We start from the raw sequence: 24,985 nt of genomic DNA, 5'->3' as shown, positions 1-24,985 counted from the left end.
GAGGTTCAAGTTAGGCTCCGGCCGCATTCATTCATTATTAGTATTGCAGTCCAAGTTGTGCCTCGCAATTTCAAAGAGTTGATCTTATGTTTATAGCGTATCCGCCATTGCATCGAGACCGCGATCCTCTTCCTGTCCTGCGAGCTAACATACTTCCCTGGTGGCCATCATGTTCCGGGCCCAGCAGAACGCCTTTGACGACGTCGTTGGTAAGCCGCACGTGTGTATTTCGGTGTTTGTGCTCAACTGACCTTCCTCGTAGCCAAAGCGACGGACGAGACTTTGACTTCGGAGAACTGGGAGTACATATTGGATGTCTGCGACCGAGTCTCCTCGAACGAGAGCATCGCCAAAGATGTTGTGGCAGCCATGATCAGGCGGCTGGCGCACCGCAACGCCAACGTCCAGCTATACACCCTCGAACTCGCCAACGCCCTCTCACAGAATTGCGGAATCGCCATCCATAGGGAACTGGCATCTAAGAGCTTCACGGACCAGCTGCTAAGGCTGGCTAACGATAGGGTTGGTTTGAGGAAGGTCGTGAGTGGGCAAGATTATCACTGACAATGGATTCAGAACACACATCAACAGGTCAAGTCAAAGATCCTGGAACGCATGGAAGGCTGGACAAAGGACTTCTCGAGAAATACCGAGCTGGGTATCATGGAACAAGCGTACATGAAACTGAAGGCGCAAAGTAAGTGACCATGTCCATTCGAACGCTGGTCAACGATCACTAGTACTGATCCTGCCCAGATCCAAACCTACAACCCCCTCAGGCACCCGTGAAAAAGCAGATCACCGATTACGACCGACAAAAGGAGGAGGAAGAATTACAACTGGCTCTTAGGCTTTCCATTCAGGACAAATCCGCCGGCCCTGCTCCAAGTCAAGCATCCGGTGCGGCTGCAGAGCTCCCCGCCCAAGCCTCGTCCTCAGCCTCACAACCGGCACCCCGTCAGCCGGTACCTTCGGGGACGACAGCAGCGACGGTGTCAAGAGTACGTGCACTCTTTGATTTCCAACCTTCCGAGCCAGGCGAACTGCAATTCCGTAAAGGGGATATCATCGCAGTGTTAGAGTCGGTCTACAAGGACTGGTGGAAAGGGTCGCTCCGAGGACAAACGGGCATTTTCCCGCTCAACTATGTGGAGAAGCTACAAGATCCCACGCCGGAAGAGCTGGCAAAAGAGGCGCAGATGGAGGCGGAGGTCTTTGGCCAGATCAAGAATGTCGAAAAGTTGCTGGCCTTGCTAAGCACAAGTGCTGCCGACATGAGCGCCAGAGACAATGAGGAGATCACCGAGCTCTACAACAGTACATTGTCGATCAGACCTAAGCTCATCGAATTGATCGGCAAATACACGCAAAAGAAAGGTAGGACGAGCAAAGATAGGTCTGTGGGGGCTCAACAAGTTGCTGACTTTGTTTCCTATAGATGACTTCCAGCAACTGAACGAGAAATTCATCAAGGCTCGCCGAGATTATGAGGCGCTCTTGGAAGCTTCAATGGCTCATCCAGCACAATATGGTCGGCCAGGTGTCCCTGCCTACGGATATCCTGCGGCGCAAGGCTACCCTCCCCAAAGATACTTTACGCCTGGTGAGTCTGAACGCCAAAGAAGGGGTTTGAAGATATTCTAAACATGGCATCAATTCCAGACGGCCAACCTCCCAACAATGCGGTGCCGTATCCGCAACCCCCACAACAATCATTCCAACCCCCTTATCCCGTAGCCTCGCCTCCTCCGCAGAGCCATACTCCAGCCAGCCAGCAACCACTGCCAGACACCACCTACCCTTCGTATCCGAATCCCCACCAACAAATGGCAGGCCGTCGACAATCACAGCCACAATCACACTCCGACGGTTATGCAGCACCGTACCCATATTCGGACACCAACACAGCATATGCCGCTGGCCCTCCGCCATCGGACAGACCTGGTTCCCGGCCTGGGCAGCAGCAACCATATCCAGCTAGTGTTTCACAACTCCAATACCCGGATGACAACAAAGACTACTCGCCTTCAAACTACTCGACCGAAGATTTGCATGTTCCTCCCCCTTCTCAACAACAGCAGCAGCAACCACCATCCTCAACTTCGCAGGCCTATCGCCCCTCCGGCCCTCCACAACAACAACCACCAAATTTTAACCCGGGATATCCTTCATCGACTGCCCCTCCCCCTCAAATGTACGACTATCAAACAACAACCATCCCACAACCTCCTGCTCCTAACCATGGGCCTCCTCCTGTCCCAGGAGCCGGAGCCGCAGACAACCGCCCACAGTCGCCTTCCACCCAAGGCCTTGCATACCCTGTTTTTTCGTCGCCAACCACACAGTCTGGCAATCCACCGCCAGCCGGCCTCCACCAGCAGTATCAGCCGTATAGTATCCCACAACCGACGGCCCCTGGCGTCGGGGCAGGAGGGGTCAATATGAACAGTGATTACAGGTAGTAGATCCCACGGAGCGAAGCGGAGTAGGTATTATAAATAATACCTGCCTAGCAAAAGCCCGAGATATGGTCAATGAATTGAATACTAGCTCTGTGTTGTTCTGCTCTTGTTTCCCTGGATATTGTAGAAGCGTCGAGGTAGTTCTCTCTCGAGGACCCTCGGTACGGGTTTTCCTATTGTGGTTTCATGTCTAAAAATTCATATAGGGTGTGTATGGGAGGAGATTCCGTAGTTGAACGACTGGAGAATCTGGTGGAGAGATTGTGCAGTAAGTAGGAAGGGGGTGAAGTGATGTGTAAGATATGGGCAGTTCCTAGGTTATATAGACTCGTGGCGGCGCACAGGGGAGCTTTGCCCGTCCTTATCTATCGCTGGGCAGTGTCCTTGATCCCGATGAATTGGAAAACTAAGACGGTGAGCAAAATGAACGAAACAATATGTAGCCCACGGGTGACCAAAATGCTAGAAGTAGTAATGCTTGGTGATTCCTCGCTTTGTTCTGGACGTGGTTTGGGCATGCCAGCGCCGTGGGGGAATAGTGAGAATGCTGGATCAGTCTTGGGTGTTCAAGTTTATGTATGGCTGCATGTATCGATTGTCCGGTGCTGGACTGGTCTTGCACATCTGGCGACGAGGTGTCTTGTTGTCTCCTTCTTGTCTGGCACGCTGGGATGTAGCCAGCCCCCCGGGCATCCAGTCTATCAACTTCAACTTCTGATCCAGCCTAGAGTACAGCCATCCATCGTAGGACAGCGATCCCACCACCTCAGCTTTAAGTGCACACCAATCTATTTGTTCTCTTGGTTTTGCATGTAGGTGTATCCAAAGTATGCAAGCGCAGCTCCAATCAAGACAATGGCGTACATGGCGACGCCCAACCCGGGGCCACTGTCAGACCGTCCTCCAGGACCAGCAGCAATCTTGTCAGTGGCACCAGCCTTGGGTGCCGGATCGCCAGGCGCTCGCTTGACGTTGCCGACTAGGAGACCGTTGAGGATTTCTCGTGCTTCGTCTGAGTGACCGACATCTTCGAAGGCTTCGGTTGCATCTTGGCCGCCGACGTCGAGAAGGACTTCTTCACCGCCACTACAAGACAAAACACACAAATGTCAGCGACAAGGTACGATACATGGTCAGATGCCAGGATTCCATGATCTCAAACTTGGAGCACATGGGGTAGAGAGAGAAGCTGTTCTGTTGCCTCTCAATGGCATGTGGGGCTACAGAACAAAGTGTGTGGGGGATGCAGTGAGAGAAGCAGGTCTATCTTTGACTGGCGTTGGGATCAGAGGCTGGCAAACAAGGGCGGACGTACGGGTGCTCGTCGACGAAAGAAGAGACATTGTAGACCTTGTCATGGATGACTACCCACAGGTCCTTCTTGGTCGAGTGCTCTGACACCTCCGAAAATGTGAATTCTTTAGACATGGTCGATGACTTGTGGGTTTGCGTTCAGGGAGAGATATCGGTGTGTCCAAGCGCCGATGCAAGTGCAGGCTGAAAGGACGAAATAACGACGCGCGATAAGGGATGTTGTAGAAAAGAAAGGAGGCGAGTCTGTTCGCTGCTAGTTGAGCGCGTGCAAGGTGCAGTGATGTAGTGAGTGATGGAGTTGAGGAGGTGGTAGTAGTATCGAGTTGCGAAAGATTTATGATTATTATGATTCGACCACCGCAGTCTGAGAGAGTCGGATGTGGACAGTTGTGGTGAGCGAAGATGCAGTGGGCTCGGAAAGTGTACTTTAAACAGGTCGAGCTGCCAGTGTAAAGGCAGAACAGCGCCCGCGGTGGAGCCACGACGCAGCAGTTGTCCCCGTAGCCTCGAGGCAGCTCCGACTGCAAGGGCGGAGAGTCTCTCGGCACCACGAATCGGAAGCCCGTCAATTCAAAGGGCCATCGACGACGGGACTTGATGCCCCAAACCTGCCACGCCTCCGGTGCCTGTGGTGCCTGCGGTGCCATTCAAGTTTGTGCCAGAGCTGCTGCCCACTCAGGCTCCTCGCTGTTGATTCCTCGCTGATGGGCTCCAACGCAGCCCTGATAAGTAAAAACCGCCCGAAGTGCCCCCCATCGCGCTGAATTCCGCCCTTTCGGCCTTTCCCCATGTACTATCTGGTGCTGTCAAATCTCGCTATCATTCTCGCGGAACACCATCGCTGCTCGGGCCGCTCATATCTACTGGATCTACATTGTTGTTTATAGTTGTAGTACTATTTAATCGTGGTGATAGAATCCTCGCCATCATAACCACAGGCAAATAGGCACATTATTAGAATACCTAGGTACGTATAATCAAGCTATGGGGTAACAGAGCCTTACAGCTCTGCATGTTTCAAGGGCTGTGATGTTACTGTACCTAACGATGGGAACTTGACATGCACAAACATCTGCTACTACACTGCACTGGCAGAGCAATTACCCTGGTCACGTGCTTGCGTGATTCCCCGACATGTTGTTCACGCGCCCCGCGTTCTCCCCGACCTCATTCTGTTTAGGTACCTTAGCACGCCATGACAGCATCCCGCGAGTCGCTACAATTCTGTGACAGCCATGTCGGGCCATATCGTGTACGACGGTGTTTCCCGTACTGCTCAGGATGACGAACACGATGATCATAGGCTTCCGCAACTCTTTGCAGGGCAGAAGTTGTGGTTCCATCACCAAATCCCCCAACGGAAATGGCTGATTGACAATGCCAAACTGTATGGTGCGACCGTCGTTGACCTGGACAAGCACGCAGACATCAAATTGGTCGACCATGCGAAGAAGAACAATGCGCCAGGCACACATTCCTACAGATACGTCGAACTCTCCATCCGAAAGGGCAGGTTGGAGAACCTCGCAGACCACGCTGTCGGGGCTTCGACAAGGGCAGGCCGAGCTGTCGGGAGTACTGTGACTGCGCCAAGGTCAATAAGGGTGAACTATACACCGGAGGATGACCAATTCTTGTGGAACTGGCTGAAGCCCTTTGAAGATAGTGGTGGCCCTGTGAGCGGAACCGAGATCTATAGACAGGTAGAACAAGCAAATCCCAGGCACACATGGCAGAGCTGGCGGGAGCGATGGCTCAAACATACAAGATTCCAGAAGAGACAGATTACTTCCTCTACCCCCCAGACCCAAGAACAGACCGAGGAACAACCACAAGAGTCTCCGGTCCAACCACAGCCAAGAAAGAGGAGGAGAGATCCGGAGGATGAAGGCGACCTGGAAGCAAGCCATCGAAACCAAGCGCGGCAACAGCGGGCTCCTTCATCGTCCTTCAAACTTGCCACTCTTCCAGAAGTTGAAGCAAACGTCAAGCCTGTTGAAAAGCTCGACGCACCAAGACCATCACAACAAAAGTCTAAAAGGCCTTTTCAGCAAAGTGCTACAACTTCAGATGCAGATCGCAGCAGTTTTTCGTTGCCAGACAATAGATCATCAATCTTTCGCACTTCTTTCTCCCGCGACGACTACCGACAGCTTTATTTCCTGGTACCTAAGTTGACTGACATCACTCTCGACGCCTTTCACAGTACGTGGGAGAAGCTTGCCGCTTCAGAGGATTATAACCATCATACCGCCGAAGAGTGGAAACTATTCTGGACCACTCGGGTCATTCCTGACTATTGCAGGAAAAATGGTCTATGGATCGAGGAAGTCGCTCCCTACTTACTGCGTCGTTCCAAGGAGGGTTCTACTACGATCTCGCACAGCCAGGAGACAGAACAGTTTACCAGCTCGGCTCCAAGGAAGGTCAACGAATCAAGAACCATTGTCTGCAGCAACTGCTTCACGACAGAAAGCAACAAGTGGTGTGTCAACAAGAGCAAGGAAGGTGAATATCTCTGCAACCCATGTGCGGTATTTTTGAGACGCCACGGGGTACCTCGCCCATCAACCGTGCGCCTGACAGTCGAAGGTGAGGACGAAGCAACTCCCCACCAGTCTCAAGCGAAAGCATCATCAGCAGCTGCCCCTCGTCAGCCTGAGCTTCGCCTTGCTTCACCTGCACCTACTTATGCAAAGCGGCCGGTTCAATCATTCCTATCAAATCAAGAGGAAGCCAGGATTGATCACCAAACCCCACCCAGATGTCTTGACCCAGATCCTCGACCTGAATCCCCTTCCTTCCAGCCGGAATCGCCCACCTTGATGAGACGTCCAGAACCGAACGAGGCCAGAAAACGAACGGGCAGAGAATCTCAGTCACAGTCCACACAAGGCTCCAATAAACCTACATCGCAAATTGATTCAAAGACAGCCTCAGTCTTACCCGTGGGAGCTACAATGGGACAAACAGGGTCAAGAGAAGCGGGGACAAAATTTGCACGAATGCGAAAAGATCCATCACCGGAATGGCGGGTTGCATCTAATGTCCAACCTCCTCTGAAGGGACCTGGAGAGAAATCGTCGCTAAGCTACGACCCTCGAAAGGTGGGAAGTGGTGACGCGTTTTCCTCCACGGGTACTGATCGTGCTTCTTCATCTCACCATGTCGAAGACCCCTTCTCGGAGTATGATGCCAAGCCCACTCCTCAGGAACTTGATGCCTTAGATAAGTCGACTGGAAATGTCGATAGAGATACCTCACCGTTATTCGTGCCTGAAGAAGGGGCAGAAGACTCTAATCCAGAGTACGAGCGCAAAAACGTCCAAGTAACGACTGCGGAAGTCAACCACAGCTTTCCATCCAACGTTGCAGATGACCCTTCTGATCATGTTTCCCAATTCATGTCCGAGAACTTGTCTGATCCCGTGCAGTCAATGATGCCCACGGAGCAATACGAGACTGGACAACAGTCTTTGGAAGCTTGGGAGACCGCACCACAGAGCCAGCGATTGCAGAGTATGCCACCCACCAAAACACAGGGCGCTCTCGAGATCCCTGAGACTGCTGATGATGGGATCGCCTCAGACTTCGACCTGCCTGAGCCCGAGGGTGGCTGGGATAAGTTTCTTGCCGACGTTCCTCCTGATGCAGATAATGAGGCGACCAATAGCGAGCTATCAGATATCAGCAATGCAGCAAGCTCGGCGCCTGTCGAGGGTGCTGCGAGAGCGAGCACTAAGAGCGAATTCCAGTTGAACGAGCTTGAGTCGCTTCCTCCACCTCCCCCTGACTTCCTGCCCACGCAGGCCGACGGCACTACTGATGAAGATGACGAGGCCCGCAAGATCGATGAGTGGATATCGCAGCAGAAGTCTCTCTACCCGAACATCCACCGACTCGAGGCTGTTCTGTTCAAAGCACTCGAATCCACGACCTTCGACCTTGGCCTTAGCAGCGAAGTGGTTCGGCTCATACTGAGGGAGCTGCGGAAACGGGGACTCAGAGGCGGACCAAATGTGATCGTGGAAGAGGAGATTGTACTCCCACAGAACATGAAGGGCGTCTGGACGGAGGAAGACGATAACCTGTTGCTCAGCACTAACTCCACAGACATAGAACGAGTTTTAAGTAAACACGGTCGCGAGGGAGCTAGCGCCCGGTTCGACTTCCTGGAAAAGGTAGCGGAGGATTGAAGAGTTGACATGGTTGAAAAATGGCACAGCTGTCCTTCTCTAGGATGGGATAGCTACGACGAAACGAGAGCGAAATTCGATGGAGCGATTTGGGTAAACAAGGAATGCTGTTTTGCTGACGCATTGCGGCTATCTTGAGCGTTTACTGCATAGAGTCCTTCGGTGGGTTGATGTTACCCGATAATGAGGACTACCACAGTCCCTATGACATGTTCGTGGCATGAGAGCAGAAAGCATCACTTGAAAGCCTCATCTAGACACTTGAATCGGAACGCGCCATGGCTTGCCTAGCTAGACAGACGCTGCCGGACTGAATGGTGCTAATTTTTGGCTGTGGTGTTGATTGCTCCAGCTTGCCAGGTGAGAGACTCCCGCGACCGAGGGCCAGTTGCTAGAGCGAAATATCCAAGGGAAGCGGGTCTTCGTACTGTTCAAGTTCCATATGAAGTTCGCCGTCAGCTCCCACCGGTTCACCATGCGTTCGTTTCTGCAATCGACGCCAAGTCCCCATTAAACCGCAGGTTCCTTGAGCTGTCATCCATGATACCGCATCGGAAACTCAAAGTTCTCCATTGCCTTAATGGCTGATTCCCCCCAGAGCCAGCACCGCCAGCAAACGTCAAGTAAGACGACCATTGTTCCATGAAATGGAATGGCTCGCGAAAGTATTATACAACAATTTGAAGCTGGAAAGAAAAGTTTCGCACCATACATCATCAACTAGAGATCGAGACAACAAGGCCATCAATGTTAGTTATTTTGGGACTTTTCCAAGCGTTCAGGCAGGTACTACTATTCGGGGCGGGGGTTTCTGTTTGCGACTCACTTGAACTTCAGATGGTCCTCGTAGAACTTCAGCATTGCCTTCGGACAATGCTGGTACACCTTATCCATGGTGACTTTCGTCTTGTTGCCGTTCTTGAATTTGATGTAGGCGACCAGCTGGCCGGCTTCGTTCTTCTCCACGGTGTCCACTACGTCAATCAATGGTTCCCAGTCCTTCTGGCTGGGCAGCCAGTCTCCTTCTGGTTGTTGTGGATCTGCCCCTTCTCCATTGCTGCGCTTTTGTCGTTTGGAGGCGCGCGCGGGGGACTCGGACGCGGTCGACCGTCGGCGGAGAGATTGTTTGGATTTTGATTTTCGGACGTTCTTTGCCGTGGGCGGGCCGCCGAGTGCTGTGTGGTAACTAGCCAGGATTTTGGCGGCGTGACTGGCAGAGCAGAGCTAGGGTTAGCATACAGTAACTCCTTCATAGATGCCCGGTAGCTGTGATTGATTGCCGCGTGCATGCATCGTCGATGCCGAAGGCAAATGCGCGCGCGTTGGGAAAGCAAAAAGTGATGAATACTCACGGCAGCAGATTTTCCTCGGGTTCATATGTGTTTTCGCTCTCCTCGTAGCCCAGCCATTTGATCAGGTACTCGACTCGGCCGTTGCGTACTCGATGTGATCGGATCGCTTCGACGACGTACTCGTCTTCCCCCTCCTCGTCATCGTCTTCGTCCACGTCTTCGTCATCTTCGGGCGCGTCAGCGGCCGGTGCCGCCTCTGCCTCTGCCTCCTCCTCTGCTGCGGCCGCCGCTTCTTCTTCCTCAACTTCGTCCTGGAGCTCTCCATTTATCTGGTTCTTGGCCTCAACGTCGGTCTCTACTCTGGTCTCTTCGATCTCTTCGCCGACATCGCTGCCCTCGCTGCCATCAAGATCGTCCGCTAAAACTTCGTCGCCTGGGTCATAAACGTCAGTAGATGTAGAAGATAGGTTGCGCAACCAATGAGCTTTACTTTGCGCGTTCGTGGCAGCTTGTCCTGAACTGACCTGTTGTTCGGGGCATCTTGGATGAATAGTGTTGTCGCTTTTGGGGCGAGGAATTTGCACACAGCACGCGTCGGAATCCACTGAAGGGCGTAGTAGGATGGGCGCGATGCGATGCGATACTCTGGACGAGGACCTATTCTATGCTTTGGAAAATGAAGGATAGCCGTCGACGAATTGGCTGAAGCGAGTTGCGCACGACTGACGGGTCGCGCGTGGCTGGGTGCGCGAGATGCTCCCGCTGCTCACCGTAGGGCTGCCTATAGAGTACCAGTGCTCGACAGTAGGCGGCGCTCAGAAGGCTGAAGTTGGACTTGGCATCAGACTGCGCTTCGAGAAACTCCAACTCCAAAGTAGTGGCAGTCTGCGGTCAACGTGCCAGGTTGCGTCCGGAGATTCCAAAATTTTGACCGAGCCATTCCACCCCTCAGCAACGCTACTATTCGATTCAGACTATTTGACGACTCCCTGGATTACCCCGGAGACGACGTATACCTCGTACGGAGTTGCTCGAGAAATCTATGAGCGAAGTTCCAGGGCGCCCATCCTCATCCTTTTCGAGATATCACGCTTCCGGAACCAGCCCTTAAGAGACGCTCATTTACACCGGGGACGGAGGGATAGTTGCTGAGTGGCTTGTCATAGCAACACATACTCAAGATGGCGATGCAACTAGACCTGTCTCAGGCACAGGTTCTGAAGGACGAAACAGGCAGACCATTCATTGTGGTGAGGGACCAGGGGAAGAAGAAACGAACGCACGGCACCGAGGCGGTCAAACAACATATTGTGGCAGCAAGAACTGTGGCGAACATTGTCCGAACTTCGCTGGGGCCTCGAGGGCTGGACAAAATTCTCATATCGCCGGATGGCGACATTCAAATATCCAACGATGGCCGCACCATCATGTCGGAGATGGAGTTGTCCAACCCGATCGCGAAGCTGATGGTCGAGTTGTCAAAGTCACAAGATGAAGAGATTGGCGATGGAACGACCGGTGTGGTGGTGTTGGCAGCAGCATTATTGGACCAGGCGGCGGATCTCATCGACAAAGGCATCCATCCCATCCGGATTGCCGATGGCTATGACCAGGCATGTGAAGTTGCGGTGGCGCAGCTAGACAAGATCAGTGACGAGATCCCATTCAGCCGGGAGAACCAGGAGAACTTGATCAAGGTTGCAAAGACCAGTCTGGGGAGCAAAATCGTCAGCAAAGCGCACGACCAGTTTGCTAAGATTGCCGTGGACGCCGTCATGTCTGTCGCCGACCTGGAGCGAAAAGATGTCGATTTCGAACTGATCAAGGTGGATGGCAAGGCCGGTGGCTCGATAGAGGATTCTCTTCTCGTCAAAGGTGTCATTGTTGACAAGGACTTTTCCCATCCGCAGATGCCGAGCGAAGTTAGAGATGCCAAGATTGCCATCCTGACGTGCGCCTTTGAACCGCCCAAACCAAAGACCAAGCACAAGCTTGACATTACGACAATAGAGGAGTTCAAAAAGCTGCAGGACTACGAGAAGAACAAGTTTGTCGAAATGATTGAGCGGATCAAGGCCACCGGCGCAAACTTGGTCATTTGTCAGTGGGGTTTCGACGACGAGGCGAACCATTTACTCCTGCAAAACAAGCTGCCGGCAGTGCGATGGGTGGGCGGCCCCGAGATCGAGCTGATTGCCATCGCCACAAACGGGAGGATCGTGCCCCGGTTCGAGGATCTCAGCGCGGAGAAACTTGGCCATGCGGGTGTTGTTAGAGAAATGACCTTTGGCACTACACGAGAGAAGATGCTGGTTATCGAAGAATGCGCCAACACTCGGGCGGTCACGGTGTTTGTGCGCGGCAGCAACAAGATGATCATTGACGAAGCGAAACGGTCTCTAAACGATGCCCTCTGCGTCGTGCGCAATTTGGTCCGAGACAACAGAGTTGTGTATGGCGGCGGCGCCGCAGAAATTGCCTGCTCATTGGCCGTCGAGGACGCTGCTTCGAAATCGCCCGGCTTGGAACAGTACGCCATGAGAGCCTTTGCCGACGCCCTCGACGCGATCCCTATGGCCCTTGCCGAGAATTCGGGCCTCAGCCCTATCGAGACTCTTGCCTACGTCAAGTCCCGACAAGTGAAAGAGCAGAATACCCGGTTAGGTGTCGATTGTATGGGCACCGGTTCAAACGGTAAGTGGTGGTTTCTCAAGGAATATGTTTATGACGCTAACTTTGGGCAACATAGACATGCGTGACCATTTCGTCATCGACCCCCTGATTGGAAAACGCCAGCAATTACTTCTCGCCACGCAGTTATGTCGGATGGTTAGTGTCCTATATCCTCCGTTATTTCACGCCCTGCTTTTGTGGCTTTTCCCACCGCTGACTCGGTTCTCTTCTTACTTAGGTGTTGAAAATCAACAACGTGATTGTTTCCGGTAGCGACGAGAACGAATTCTGATCACGCAACTACCTTTGACCCAGCCATTTCTATCAAGTCTACAAGATAATCATCCTAAGATCCTATGACGTTCTGCCAAAGAAGAGCGGAATTGCTTGCCAGTGGCCATGGGCAGCAAAAGGGAGTCCTGACCTGACATGAACTTGGTTTCTTGTCAATTCTGTATAAAAAGCCCGCAACCGTGATGCCCCACGACAAGAGTGTGAAATAGAAATGGATAAAATTGAAAAGGCATTGAAAGGTTTTGGTTCTCCGTCCTGCGGAATCCGGGAGCAGAATCCGATCGGCGTCGACACCGTTGGTTGCAGTGGTGGCTACGCAGAAACCCAAGAAATTTCCTTCCCATCCATTTTAGGCCACTGATTGAGTCAGTCAGTGTATTGCTGTGACCTGCTCGTCGGAAAAGGTATATGTGGCTATGGGTTCCAATTCACGAGAACCATTCTGGTAGATAGCGCACCCGGGGTCTGGGCTGTCTCTTTAGACAAGATAGAGCACCATTTTGTACTGCAGTGTGGCTGCTGGTGAAAAAATGAATTAAATATGTTTGACCTGAAGTGCTTTTTGTTCTGGACCTGCCCGTAGCTGTTATCACTTCTTATATACACTTTCCCCAACTTTCACCATCCCAAGGCTTAGAAGAGCATGTCTCGATCCGTTCCGACCTGGTATGGCATTAGCAAACTCGCGTTCCTGAGCATCTCCCCATCTCCGCCCCTTTTTCCCTTCTGAGTGACATCACCAAAGAGCAAATGCGATTGCCTCTTCCCAAATAGGCATAATATCGCAAGAAAGCATCTCTGCTCAAGCAGGTAGGCACCCTTTGTGAATCAGGCTCAATCAAGGAGCACTCATCAAGCATTGCCATTGCTGACTATGGGCCGGATCCAAAGCTAACAACCAGGACGAATCAAGGATGAGACCGAGATTTCGAAAGCCTTCCCCCTCACGCCCAGCAGCAATTTGGATCACCTATGAGCCTGGAGGATCTGATTGTACGTTGGGAGACGATGACAACACGGCGAGCACTGTCCACTGTCTTTCATGGAATGGTCGCCATCAGGAAATAGTGTGAGAACCCATTCAACACTAGATGCAAATAGCAGGAAGGGAGATACAGACCACGACAAAGCAATAGGAAAAGAGCAGAACCCTCAACAAATGGTACGGTTATGTTGTTACCGATATTTGAACCAGTTGTTCAACACTGATCTGCGTCACATTTGAGTCGTTGCACATTGTTTAGGATTACTCCTGTGGGGGGCAGCTTTTGTTGCGGACCGGAGCGATTTCGAGGTTGACGACTGGTAACAGAGGCGACACAGTCAATACTTGGTAACAACTGCCATTCTTGCCGGGCGGTCGGACCAATGTTCATATTCCCAATTGTCAAATCAGGACAGCTTCGATGGGTTGCGAAGATGCCGCCAAAGGCCACATGAACGCGCCCCGGATATGTAAAAGGGGAGTTAGCAAACAACATGAGCATTCATACTTTTTAGGTTTGGGGATGCCCCTGCAACTGAGGGTCTTGATATCAGCAGAGATGTCCAATGCAGCGCGCTCCTTTGGTCCGTGAACGGCTGATCTCGTCTCTGTACGTCGTCGAGCTTCCTGTTGAAGACAAGCAGCAGGGAGAACGACATGAGAGACACAGGAAGTGGACTCTTGGAAGCAGCTAGAAACTCGCCCACTTCGTCGGAAAACGCCCAGCGTGCAAGGATGATGGTGTTGTTGTTCAAGAGGAAGTCAGTTCCGGTAGCCACCCACCAACGGACATTGTAGCAAAGTGTGCTTGAGAGGGAGTAGTGTCTCGCTCATAGTATCTGTGATTGAGGGGGCCACGACAAAGTTTGGAGTTTAGCTCCCGGGATGAACCTACATGATACAGCCTTGTCTTTCCCATTATAGGGACTCCCCGCACTGAGAGTGTCGTTTCAAGCGCTTGTATGGCACCGCGGCTTATGGCTCAAAAACCTTATTGCTTAGAGTGGTCGATGTACGCGAATCGGGTCGCATGTAGAGACCTTGTGACGATGCGGTGACTCAGGTCTGATGGAATGTCCCAAGGAGCTGAACCATGTCGATTATCCGATCGTTGTTCACTTCATAGGCAGAGGGCTGGTTCTTGAGTGGCAAGAGCAAGGGTTGTTTTGCTTGCCCTTGGAGATTCCCTGCCGCCAAAATGCATCCTTTCCTTTACTCAGTGAGTCCGGGGCGCATCTATGTCTGCCATATCTGCGACGTCTTGCGCTGCTCCAGTCCTTCTAGACGAGACAAGCGAACGATCGACAGCGGAAGGTACGGAAAGGGAGGTCCGTGGGCATATTATATGTACATACTTACATCTTTTGGTTACCCCAGGGAGGCTCCCTAGGCTTCAGGTTCGATGACAGTGGCAGGCAGTTGACGTGCAGTGGTGCTTAGCAACTGTAAGTCGGGCGACTATGTCAGATGCATCCGAAGCCGAGGTCAGAATACTTCGGATCAAGTGCGGATCCCCGTGCTTCAATCGAGGGGAAAGCCACTGTCAGATTCAGACTCGATGCGAAGGGATGAATTAGGTAGGATGCTTGGGACGAAGACTACCTCAGGTTTGATAGCTTGAGGAAGGTCGCATCGGTCAAACTGTGTTTGAGGGTCGCATCCGATACGACTGCACTCTCGAAGTTGGGGGGCTGATTTCTTCTGGGTAGAAAGACCGTGAAGACGAAATCCGAGGACCACTCGCAAGCAATTACACAATCCATGGTTATCGTCATACTTCGTATTTCGAAGTGTTGCACGAATCGCAAGGCTGCGCGGGAAATGCGCTCCAACGAATGTAATGCTCGAAATTCCGACATATGCGGCGTATCCCTTGGCACCTGGGACATCTAACGACTGGGTATCGCCGGCGGCAGACTTAATCTGACCTTGTCGTTGGATCGAGGAGGTGCACACTGCGAGAGAGTCTGGGGAGCCCTGTCTTCGAGACACATCCGGAAACTGGCGATGAAGTTCCGCGCGGCATAGCCCAACCTAAGGATCAAATGATACGCCCGCCATGGCTGGTATAGACCAGCAAGACTAGCACGGCACCATCTTGAGTCTTGTCTTCTGACAAGTAAGGCGGATTACAACTCCGGCTTGGGGACGCCGGTGCAGATCGCGATATGTCCCAAGTACGGGTGGTGCCAAAGTACTAGTAGTATCTAGGATGTTAGAAAAGGACGTCCCGCCTTCGGTGGCTCTCGTCTGAGCTGAGCTGGTATTCTGTTGTCGAATTGCCGCTCGTCTCGAGACAGTGATCCTTGCTGATTTTGGAGTCCCGAACAGGGTGTTGTGGACGGTCAGGGAAGAGATATATTGGAGCAGACACAGCGTGTTTTATTTCAGGGGGAAGGATGGCTGTCAAAGCGCCCTCCTGATGCTAGGGATATCTTAGAGATGACCTGGCGGCTTGCCCATGTCGAAGCTGCTCGGCACAAGGGAGAAAAGCACCCTGACGCTTCACAGGCCGAATGAATGGTCCTTTCCCACGACCGCACAGGCAAGGGAATCTTGTGATTTTGTGACTGCCGACAGCAAGATTACAGGGTGGCTTGGATGTGGCCCCTTAAGGTTCCAGTGGCAGCGTCGAGATGGCCACTGCATCCGAGCAGTCATGATTTGTTGCGTTTGCTAGGAGTAGTTGGTATGAAATGCCAAATCTTCCACGTATGTCTGCAATCCATGGGCCATTGTGTGGCGCCTACACGTTCGCTTTTGGGTCTATATCCGTCGAATGTACCAGAGCACTGGGCAGCCTCACGCACCCGTGGACAAGCCTCGGAGGATGAAGTAGGACGGAGCCAGGGGAGGGGGCTATGTTGTGGTGAGTTACACATGCCAGCTGCCTGTGTATGTTGATAGTAAGCTCGTGGAGTACAGTTTGGCAGAGGCAGTGTCAGTGGTGAGACAGATGCGAAGAGTCGCGGATAGAAACAAAACAGCAGCGCTGAATGGCCGGCAACTTGTCAGCTGGACGTGAAAAAGCAGCTTCGTCGATTCCCACTGCACCGCCCTTTGGTCGCACGTGGACGCATTTTAGTGAGACGGGGAAGTCGGATTCGCCGCCTAAATAGACTGACATGCTTTAGCGCCTCGAGCTAGCTCTTCCTGGCTCAATTCAACCTTCTCTAACACTGAAGTGCTCGTACTAGGCCCAGCTTGCACAGGGCTAGACAGGCCAGTTCTGCGGAAGTTACATGCGTGCCGAACTGAGTAGCATCATATCGAGTCAGCTGCTTCGACGAGGTCGTCCTCGCATTCAACAAAATTTGTCTGACGCAACGTGTAGCACCCTGGCGTGGCTAACACGTACAGTATACCGGCATTTTCAGTCAAACACGATCAGGCCCGCTATCACTGTCTATTGCTATTGCGTGAGAACACGTGAGAGCAGAGTCTTCCTGGATAACCAAATCATAGTAGCTGGTAGTAGTTGTACTACTAGCAGTACTACCACCTGTACGTTGTACAGTGTGGGCTTCACATGTGACCCGATGTTGGTGCCTGGAGAGTCGGAGCCGGCTATATACGTGGGTAATAATAGTGCTAGTTGGTAGGTCCAAGTACTAGTAGCCGACAGGGACGCACCACTGCCGGTACCACAGTTTTGTCACCTCTCCAGCTAACTCAACTGGCATTAGTGCCTACCACAATATATCGCTAGCAGCGTCGGTCTTCACAGTTGTCCCACACTCCCATGCCACTACAGTTGTACACCGCATGCCACGGGCCTGAGCTCTCGGCGTGGGCTTTTTGTATGGTGGCTACACAGCTGACGTTGCACAGTAATCTTCATGGTTGTCCGGACGGAGATCCCAAGTTGGATAGGTCACGGCTCGGAGTGAAGTAGTGATGGGCAGTAAGCCTTCCTCATACAAGTCGGCACCGGGCCATTTATCATTGCCTTTAAATTACGATGCCTGGCGATACCTACCGCTTCGGCACAATTGGGGCAGAGATTCGGAACAGACAGGGCCTTAAAGGGTGTGTGGGGGCAGCGGTTATCGATCGTAGGCTGGTCAACTCCCCCGATTTTCCGCTCAAAGAAGCAACGCCTCGGCCGGCATTAATTGCCCCAGCATCGACAAGTTGCGCGTCTTGACCTGTCATTTCAAGTCTGATTCCCATTACGCGCAGTACCCCAAGGCGACAGCAGGTCACTAGCGAGTGTCCCACGTAGCAATAGGCGCTAGTCGCTCTCTTCCAGCCCTTGCTCGCAGGCCAACGTCGCTGTCTCCAAAGTGCCCGGTCCCTCTAAGCGTGCCCCCGAGTGCCCCCGTTGCAACCATTCCCTGTGTCTCGAACCTTGGATCAACGCTACGACTGGCAGGACTTGCAGGCGCACAGTAGGCCTGGACAATAGTGGGCAGCCGCCAGCGGGTGCCTCTCTTCTCCACGCTCCCACTGCCAGCGGCACTGGCACCGCCGGACGCAGTCACAGTCGGTCACTCCCCCTTGTCCCTGAATTTGCCCATTTGCCCATTTTTCCAAAAGCCCAACTTCAAAGCCCGTCCCGAGAGACGGCCCCCTGCTCGTTTTCGTGCCCTGTGCCCTGCTCCCAGACTACGACTGCGCTACTGCACTGCGACCGCTGCATCTCGCACTTGCGCCGGTTTTGTCTTCCATCTGCTTATACTTGTCCTCCCCATCGCATCTTCCACGTCTTTCAACATACCCGACCTGCTACACGTTCTCACCCTCAATCCGACAGAGTTTGGCCCTGTACACCCTCCCCATACGCTCGACTTCCATATGGACTGACCTCGAGTGCCGGTCGAGTCCACATTCTTCAAACTCGACACGTTCTTTACCGTAGTGATCGTCCCGAGGTCTGGAATTGCGTCACAAGCCGATCCCAGCAAATTCCCACCGTTTGCAGTCAACGCCGTACGGGTATCTACCGACTCCAGCGGTGCCTGCCCCCTACATCAAGTCCCTGCGGGCCTGTTCTCTCGAAATCAAACCCTTCCTCTCCATTATCTGGTCCTCCCTCTGTGCCAGAAAGCGAAAACCGTTCTTTGAATATGCCTTCGCGCTTAAGTGCGCCCGTCCTGTCGTTGGACGCAGGCAAAATACATGAGATTGACCCTTCTAATGCGTGCAGTCTGATGGCAATGTGGTCCATCTTCGCCAAATGCTCCGAATCATTAAAAGACGGTCCACGATTAGAGAACATGAGTTGGCGAGTGTGGTCGCGCGAGTCGTTGTGCGTTGCTGGCGTTGACTCGCCCCCGGCAAGATCAAGCCAAGTGCCGTCCTTGTCCAATTCCTACTCTTCAGACGACAGTATGAGCGACAAGGTCTCCTGTCGCGGCAACTCACGATCTAGATCGTTCGGCGGTCACGATGATAACGCCAATTCTCTCTCAAAGTCACGACACCTGACTCCCAGCGTGCTCGAAAAGATTGTTGTCACGATACAAGAGAAGACCGAACTATGTCCTTTATCTCCTTCTATTGAAGCCAGTCTGGAGGCCTTGCCCACTACGTCTCAACCCCAACCTCAACCCCAACCCCAAGCCGTCCCTAACGCCGAACCTACTGTTGAAGCCGAGAGTAAGCGTCTGCGAGACTCGACCGATTCCTGCATTTCCAATACCACAACCGTAACCACCGCGAGCACGGCTCATCAAAGTCAACATCGCGACTCTGACACTTCAGTCTCCTCAGACGGTCTCGCCCGAAGTCAGTCGATTGTCCATGGATTCTCACCCGCCGCCACGTCCTCGTTCCGAAAGTCGAGTGTTGGTGTTCAGCCCACACCCCCTTCCAGGCTTGTCCCGAAAGGCAAAGCCCCGATCAAACCGGCCATGTTTACATTAGGAGGTTCTTCGGAGGATGACGAGTCGTCTTTTGAACAGAGAGTGCTTGCCCAAAGACTCGCCCCCCAACCACAAAAGAGCTCCTTGTCTCAGAGTTTAAGCAAACAAAATCTTGCAGACGCTCCTAGGGCACAAATGCAGCCGCAGCAACCTAAACGGACGTCATTCCGGGACATCATCGCCGCACGAAGAATACAGGAAGACGCAGAGAACGATGAGGGCGCCATTGCAAGCAGTGACGAAGAAGAAGACACGGATGAAGCTATCGAGTCCGCGATCGATGAAGACGAAGATGGCGATGAGTGGGAAGATTCCAATTCAGATGATGGAAGGGCGGCACCAGAGCCAAACCTTTTCCGCAGAGTCGAAAGCCGACCCGACTTGGTCTCACGGCGGTCAATGTTGACGCTTGCCCTCAACAAAGGTCAAGGAGCGATGAACTATGCGTACTCGCAACCTGTCCTACATCGACCTGGTGTGACATCTCCAAAGGGCAAGTCTGCCGCAGGCTCACCCGAAGAGGACGATGGCATGATGATGCAAACGTCCAAGAGGCCACCCATCGCTATTTCCCCTCCCAAAGCATCCGCAAAGGCGGTGGCACATTCGCCGCGAACCACGAGACGCAATATGCTGGCCACCGAGTTGACCGAATCTTTACGTAAAAATCTCCTTTGGGAGAGACAACAGAAGTCTCAGACGGCAAATGCTTTCCTCAAAAGAAGCCGGAATGCTCAAAGCATGGCGAATCTTCAGAGACATGCCAACTCGGCGGCCGGTCCTTCTCAACCACCCCCGCCCCAAGAAACGTCCAAGAACAACTCTTGGAACCACTATTTTGACAATCCCTGGGAGTACCATGCCAAAGGCTGGTAGAAGACTTGACCCTGGGGGCGGACATTGTTTTTGTTCGATTTGTGTTTTAGTTTGCTTGCGTTCAGAGCGGAATGATGCTGCTTAATTTCACGCGTTTCATGACCCTACTGTCCAGCTCACATTTCGGGCCGAGCTGGACATCGGCGCCATATGGTCAGGCATCCGGGACTTCCGACTGATCAGGTGCATTCGGGACTTTTCGTTGCTCTGTATAGCGATGCGGGTAATTGGGGAGTCGGGGCTGGCGAGAGGCCTAAAAGTCAAAAAAGACTTGGTTCTAATGCATGTTACGGCCACGGTCTTTGAAGAATTGCGGATAGCAGAGCCTTGTGAGAGAGGCCACGAAGCCGATGGACGGACTGGACTGGACTGGACTGAATTTGAGCTGTCTTTTTCCATACCCATCTTGCGCCATGTACCATTATCACGACATTATGGGTGAATACCTTGAGCTACGTGAATAGTTTCTTGGTGGCGGTTGCTGTGATGCTGAGAGAAATAAGCTTTGTACGAATAATTAAGAGCTATCGATACTGAAGATGCCATGCCGCCGTCATCAATTATTCTGGTCGATGGCAACATTTAAATCACGATTTTCTGAGCACTTCAATATGTTTATTTCTGGACTTTTCGAGAGTAGGTGTCCATATAGCAAGGTACTGCGACAGTTGTCTCGGTATATGGAAGTCAATGTTAAGCGCAACCACTTTCGTTGTTCTACACATGTCGTACTGCCAGCGCAGCATTTTGGATGTCTTGTGACACAAAGAGCTCAGGAAAGTCGAACCTTACTAATTAGGACTTCCGCAGCGAGCCGGGTCAAGAGAACAGAACACTGCAGTAGGAGTGGTTTGACCAGCACCAGACATCCAGGGTACTACTGTACCTAGCCGCTGCACTGGATGGTCTGGCTTGGTTTGGTACTACTGTACAGCCGGGTAAGGCCCGAGCCTGCAGGTGGCTGAGGTGTGCAGTGAGTGTGTCTCCTTGACCATGTGACTTTCGAGGATACTGCGTGTTCTGTATCCATCTGGATACTACGGAACACGCAGCACTGGAGTCTCAGGTGGTTGTATACAACGTTGTATCCCACAGTAGTGGGTAAGGAGGGGACTCGTTTCAACTTCTCACGTTGTGGGTAAAATAACAGTGGACATGTGTCGGTGGTGGGCACGTAGAAGGCGGTGCCAAATCTTCTAGAACATCACCCACTTTGGTTTGAAACCTGCAGTATAGTGGCAGCGGTCAAATACCTGGTAAGTTGTATTTTGCCATGGTCGAGATTGGTGTAAAAAATCACAAGAGAGGTGATGTTTACTACTGTATGTACCCCACTGAAGAATCTGTACCTGTCCCGCTGCCAGTGCCAGTGCCACCGCCAGTGAGACTCTGGTCCGCAGCGTCGAGCCTCGCGGCGCTGATATGATGTGGCAGACAGGGCTGAGATGCAGTGGTCACGAGGTTGGGCTCGGTAGAAAGACACCGAGGTGCATGACGGGTGACAAGCCGGGCCAATGGTAAGGTACCCTTTTTGCTCGAGACACTTTCACAAATACTGCACTGCATGTGCTGCAAGTATTGTCTTGACAAAGATTTCAGTTCGCCTTCGTTCATGTTGTTTCGTTTGACTTTGTGCATGTTTGAGGGCCTGATCTGGTCCGCTGACATGCAGTAGTGATATGCGTGAACGTCTATACGACTTGTTGCGAATCTATCTCAGCTGGACACGTGAGGTGGAGATTTAAGATGCCTGCAGGGGATGCAGGGGGCCTGGCCGAGTCTGGATTTACACGTTGTAGGTAACTGTTCAAGTTAACGTATGTACCAGGTATATGTACACCTTATACTACTGCAACAACACTGGTGCTTGAAGCTTGACACTGGCAGGCGTTCCGTTAATCACTCAACTTGGATAGAGTGCATTTTCGCTCACTTCCAGGTACCTAGCGACTGACCCGAGCGGCCATAATAGTAAAACGCCTACTAGTACAGCATTTACTGCCAGGGCCAAATAGCTGGCATCTGGGTGGGTGCTCTGGCACTGCAATGGTACCTACGTTAAGGTAGGTAGGTACTTGGAAGCTCTCCATGGGAAATACTGTACAACTAAAAGTTGTACTAGTAGTTACTTTACTACTTGTCTGGAATCGCTCGGGGCGAACGGATGGAGATATACTAGTACGGTACCTCGCGTGCCTACCAACTTAGGTACATTGATACTGTACAGGACAAGCAGTGGAGGTGTTTCGACCATCTTCGACGTAAACGCACCACAATAGAAGGCAGCGCCGGACCACTGCATGCTACAGTTAGGTACCTTACGAACGGAGAGTTTCCCTTGGTCCGAGTGGAAAGGCTGGCACATGTGTCTGAAGTTCCTCCCCAAGCTCTCCGCTGCAGCCAGTGTCGGAACGATCTGGCTGAACGGAAGGATGAGCTTGAGCCAGGATGACCATGTCCGAGAAGGGTTTCTTCTATTTGTCGAGTCGATCACTGCACATCAAAGAATTCAAGTTTCGTCTGACTGAGATGTTCAAACGCCGGTCAGGTCAGGAGTAATAATAGTTTCAATTTCAATGATAACGAATCGCTTTTACGAGATGGTCCTTGGAGGGAAAGCGGGAATGTCGATTATGATGGAATAGTGTCGATTATTTGCCCAGATACCTCGGTCCCTTTTTGATTACCACTTTACTGTGCACAGCTTGTGCAGTACCTTTGAGTGTACCATCTCGCGGAGTCGGATTTCTCAAACCCCCGTCTTTCCCCGAATGCCTTCTCCAGGCAATGATATTCCAGCTCTGCGTCATGGCTTCACTATTTAGATGGATGATCAGCAAACGAATGCCCCTCTGATTCACATAATACGGGCGCAATGATCAAACTGCAATCTCACCATTCCTGGCAAGCATCTCGGGCCTTGGTAAGAAGACCTGAGACCGTCCCACTCAGCTCAGCTCAGTTGGTCTCGTGCATTGTCGAAACTGATCGATGGTAAGCGACCTGCCAATTCTGACCATCTGCTGAAGAGCCGAGACTTCGAGTCCCGACAGACTCCACGACCGACTCCACTTCTTTCAAGCCTCGAGACCCGGTGCAAGTCTGTCCTTTGGGGCAGCCGAGCCCCGGACTCTTCTTGTAGGAATTGCGGGGCCCCTCGGCTCCCTTCAAGTTCTGCTGCCTACAACGATGCCCGGGGAATGAACTAGCAGCAATTCTAGAATTGAAGCGACTGCCTGCCTGGGAGTGACATCCGCGACCTAGTTAGTAGTCAGAACCTGGCGCGCCCAATAGTTCTGTATCTAATTAGTACCTGGGTACAGATCTCGTATGGTCATACAGCTGCTTCCGCCGGCTACGAAAGGCCTGTGTTTGGCACTATGATAGTACGGGCAACATTTGCAACTGTTGGAATCCTTCCGTGCTTCAGGCCCCTGCACCAGTCCTGACCTCCGATGTGTTCCGTACCCCATTCAAGAGTACAATGTGAGCGGAGCAACTGTCGGCAGAGCGTCGAAATGGTAAAGCGAAACGGAGGAACTCCAGTTCAGGGGATTGGGTGGGCTCTCCCTCCGAAAATGAAAGGTGTTGCATTGTCGACATATGAGAGTATTGTGATGGAATAACAAACCTGGTCATGAGCGCGTGGAGAATTGCCCAAGGGACTACTGCTGAATGTGGGGAATTGCCGGTTCAAGTGAAGGAGGGCAGCAGCATGGTAGTATCAAAAGAACGTCGCCATGGGTCGAGAGGGGCTGGTAGTATACTTACGGCCGGGACAGTAGAAGCGAAATTGCATGCCTGGCTTGGAACGGCGAGAAGAGACACCTGGGCACAATACTGCGTCACGGCCAACAGCTACATACCTTGCCCAAACAGTCTTATGGACTGTGCTTACCGGGAGTGTTCATTTGCTAGAACTGGTCAACAAGGAACCCTCGAAGAGCAAAACGTTGAGCTGCTGGGCATAAATGGCTGTACAAGGCTGAGACGTGGTGGACCAGTCACCGACACTGTACAGTGACCTGCTGGACGCATGTGCCAGCACATCACTTTCGCAACCCGCGGGCAGGTTCACATGAGCCGACAGAATAGCCCTATCAATGTACAATCATTGGCCAGATTCAGGCCGAAGCAGAACCAGGAAGTTGGTCGGACGGAGTTTGACCATGCCGTGCTGCCAGTATAATCAATGTATATTTGGGTTCTCGAAGGCTGGGCCAGCACATTCCGTTCAAGTTCAGCACGACATGGACTGTCTGCAACCATCGGCGAAGGCCTTCTCTCATCGGGTCGTAGTTCATGGCGATCAAGCGCATGATTTTTCGTTCATTCATCCTTGCTGCGGCATGACATGAGATCAGACGTGAGCTTGGGACCCTGGCTAGTGAGTTGAGCGGGCGCGTCCTTGGTTCGGCGGGAATATTTCTACCACCGCGACTCCCAGACCGCTTGTTGATCAATCTCGTCGGCGAGGTATCTGTCCAACGAGTGCCTGCATATCAAGTCAGCTGGGCAGACTCGGTGCCCAACGGATGTTTGAATTGCAAGGTTGCTGCCTGCTCCCGTGCGAATGGAAGGGCGTTAGTAGGTGCATAAGAAAAGCAAGCATGACATGGGATCGACAGCTGGCAAGAAGGCTTCAAAGTCGCGAGATCGTTTTTCCGGCAGGCGAGTGTTCATTTCTTTGGTGCAGAGTGGTGGTGTGATGGCTGAATATGCACGGGAAGAGCATGAGCAGACAAGGGTAGCATGGGCACAACCACCTGACTATTCGAGATGCAGCAGTGGGAGCTTGATCTCAAGATATACTAGTACAATTTAGTAGAACAGGAAAAAGGAGCCTGATTGCGAGGAGTCTGAGGTTGCGCCAGGAGGGACCGGGGGCAACAAGTGGCAGGGAAGGTGAGGCTCGGGACATGCAAGCTTGATTCCGGGACTATGGGTCAAATGAAGCGATAGGAAGAAACATGTGGTAGCAGATACTGGGTAACATGCAGATTATGGAAAGGTGTGATATGGTGGT

The 24,985-nt window shown here is 52.3% G+C and overlaps 7 protein-coding genes across 7 annotated transcripts; 5 read left to right on the top strand and 2 right to left on the bottom strand.

Annotated features, from left to right (window-relative positions):
- The first annotated feature begins 7 nt into the window (after positions 1 to 7).
- Positions 8 to 2,555, top strand: HMPREF1120_06220 (signal transducing adaptor molecule). The gene is made up of 6 exons (XM_009160421.1): positions 8 to 209; positions 263 to 522; positions 577 to 697; positions 757 to 1,377; positions 1,439 to 1,603; positions 1,663 to 2,555. Exons 1-6 carry the CDS (start codon positions 170 to 172, stop codon positions 2,460 to 2,462), a joined length of 2,007 nt encoding a protein of 668 aa, XP_009158669.1. The 5' UTR covers positions 8 to 169; the 3' UTR covers positions 2,463 to 2,555.
- A 695-nt stretch (positions 2,556 to 3,250) lies between these two features.
- On the bottom strand, positions 3,251 to 3,890 carry HMPREF1120_06219 (cytochrome-b5 reductase; the record flags this gene model as incomplete). Its single annotated transcript, XM_009160420.1, has 2 exons — positions 3,251 to 3,548; positions 3,778 to 3,890. The coding sequence occupies 2 exons, from the start codon at positions 3,888 to 3,890 to the stop codon at positions 3,251 to 3,253; spliced, it is 411 nt and encodes a 136-aa protein (XP_009158668.1).
- A 710-nt stretch (positions 3,891 to 4,600) lies between these two features.
- Positions 4,601 to 9,079, top strand: HMPREF1120_06218 (telomeric repeat-binding factor 2-interacting protein 1). Its single transcript, XM_009160419.1, has one exon. It carries the CDS (start codon positions 5,012 to 5,014, stop codon positions 7,970 to 7,972), a length of 2,961 nt encoding a protein of 986 aa, XP_009158667.1. The 5' UTR covers positions 4,601 to 5,011; the 3' UTR covers positions 7,973 to 9,079.
- Positions 8,795 to 9,804, bottom strand: HMPREF1120_06217 (uncharacterized protein; the record flags this gene model as incomplete). The annotated part of the gene is made up of 3 exons (XM_009160418.1): positions 8,795 to 9,182; positions 9,325 to 9,697; positions 9,789 to 9,804. 3 exons carry the CDS (start codon positions 9,802 to 9,804, stop codon positions 8,795 to 8,797), a joined length of 777 nt encoding a protein of 258 aa, XP_009158666.1.
- Positions 9,805 to 10,120: 316 nt separating this feature from the next.
- Positions 10,121 to 12,853, top strand: HMPREF1120_06216 (T-complex protein 1 subunit epsilon). Its single transcript, XM_009160417.1, has 3 exons — positions 10,121 to 11,958; positions 12,014 to 12,093; positions 12,176 to 12,853. Exons 1-3 carry the CDS (start codon positions 10,446 to 10,448, stop codon positions 12,227 to 12,229), a joined length of 1,647 nt encoding a protein of 548 aa, XP_009158665.1. The 5' UTR covers positions 10,121 to 10,445; the 3' UTR covers positions 12,230 to 12,853.
- A 4,907-nt stretch (positions 12,854 to 17,760) lies between these two features.
- Positions 17,761 to 20,571, top strand: HMPREF1120_06215 (uncharacterized protein). The gene has a single exon (XM_009160416.1). It carries the CDS (start codon positions 18,286 to 18,288, stop codon positions 19,957 to 19,959), a length of 1,674 nt encoding a protein of 557 aa, XP_009158664.1. The 5' UTR covers positions 17,761 to 18,285; the 3' UTR covers positions 19,960 to 20,571.
- A 1,977-nt stretch (positions 20,572 to 22,548) lies between these two features.
- Positions 22,549 to 24,222, top strand: HMPREF1120_06214 (uncharacterized protein). Its single transcript, XM_009160415.1, has 2 exons — positions 22,549 to 23,222; positions 23,283 to 24,222. The coding sequence occupies exon 2, from the start codon at positions 23,597 to 23,599 to the stop codon at positions 23,981 to 23,983; it is 387 nt and encodes a 128-aa protein (XP_009158663.1). The 5' UTR covers positions 22,549 to 23,222; positions 23,283 to 23,596; the 3' UTR covers positions 23,984 to 24,222.
- Positions 24,223 to 24,985: the final 763 nt, after the last annotated feature.

The sequence above is a fragment of the Exophiala dermatitidis genome, assembly GCF_000230625.1.
Source record: "Exophiala dermatitidis NIH/UT8656 unplaced genomic scaffold supercont1.5, whole genome shotgun sequence".
NCBI lineage: Eukaryota > Fungi > Ascomycota > Eurotiomycetes > Chaetothyriales > Herpotrichiellaceae > Exophiala > Exophiala dermatitidis.
This window is presented reverse-complemented; position numbering and strand designations above follow the sequence as displayed.

Coding starts and splice junctions, on each gene's coding strand:
- HMPREF1120_06216 (XM_009160417.1), top strand. CDS start 10,446: ATGGCGATGCAACTAGACCTGTCTCAGGCACAGGTTCTGAAGGACGAA. Junction 11,959..12,013: donor TATGGGCACCGGTTCAAACG/GTAAGTGGTGGT, acceptor TGGGCAACATAG/ACATGCGTGACCATTTCGTC. Junction 12,094..12,175: donor CCACGCAGTTATGTCGGATG/GTTAGTGTCCTA, acceptor CTTCTTACTTAG/GTGTTGAAAATCAACAACGT.
- HMPREF1120_06214 (XM_009160415.1), top strand. CDS start 23,597: ATGAGCGCGTGGAGAATTGCCCAAGGGACTACTGCTGAATGTGGGGAA.
- HMPREF1120_06215 (XM_009160416.1), top strand. CDS start 18,286: ATGCCTTCGCGCTTAAGTGCGCCCGTCCTGTCGTTGGACGCAGGCAAA.
- HMPREF1120_06220 (XM_009160421.1), top strand. CDS start 170: ATGTTCCGGGCCCAGCAGAACGCCTTTGACGACGTCGTTG. Junction 523..576: donor TAAGGCTGGCTAACGATAGG/GTTGGTTTGAGG, acceptor CAATGGATTCAG/AACACACATCAACAGGTCAA. Junction 698..756: donor CATGAAACTGAAGGCGCAAA/GTAAGTGACCAT, acceptor GATCCTGCCCAG/ATCCAAACCTACAACCCCCT.
- HMPREF1120_06218 (XM_009160419.1), top strand. CDS start 5,012: ATGTCGGGCCATATCGTGTACGACGGTGTTTCCCGTACTGCTCAGGAT.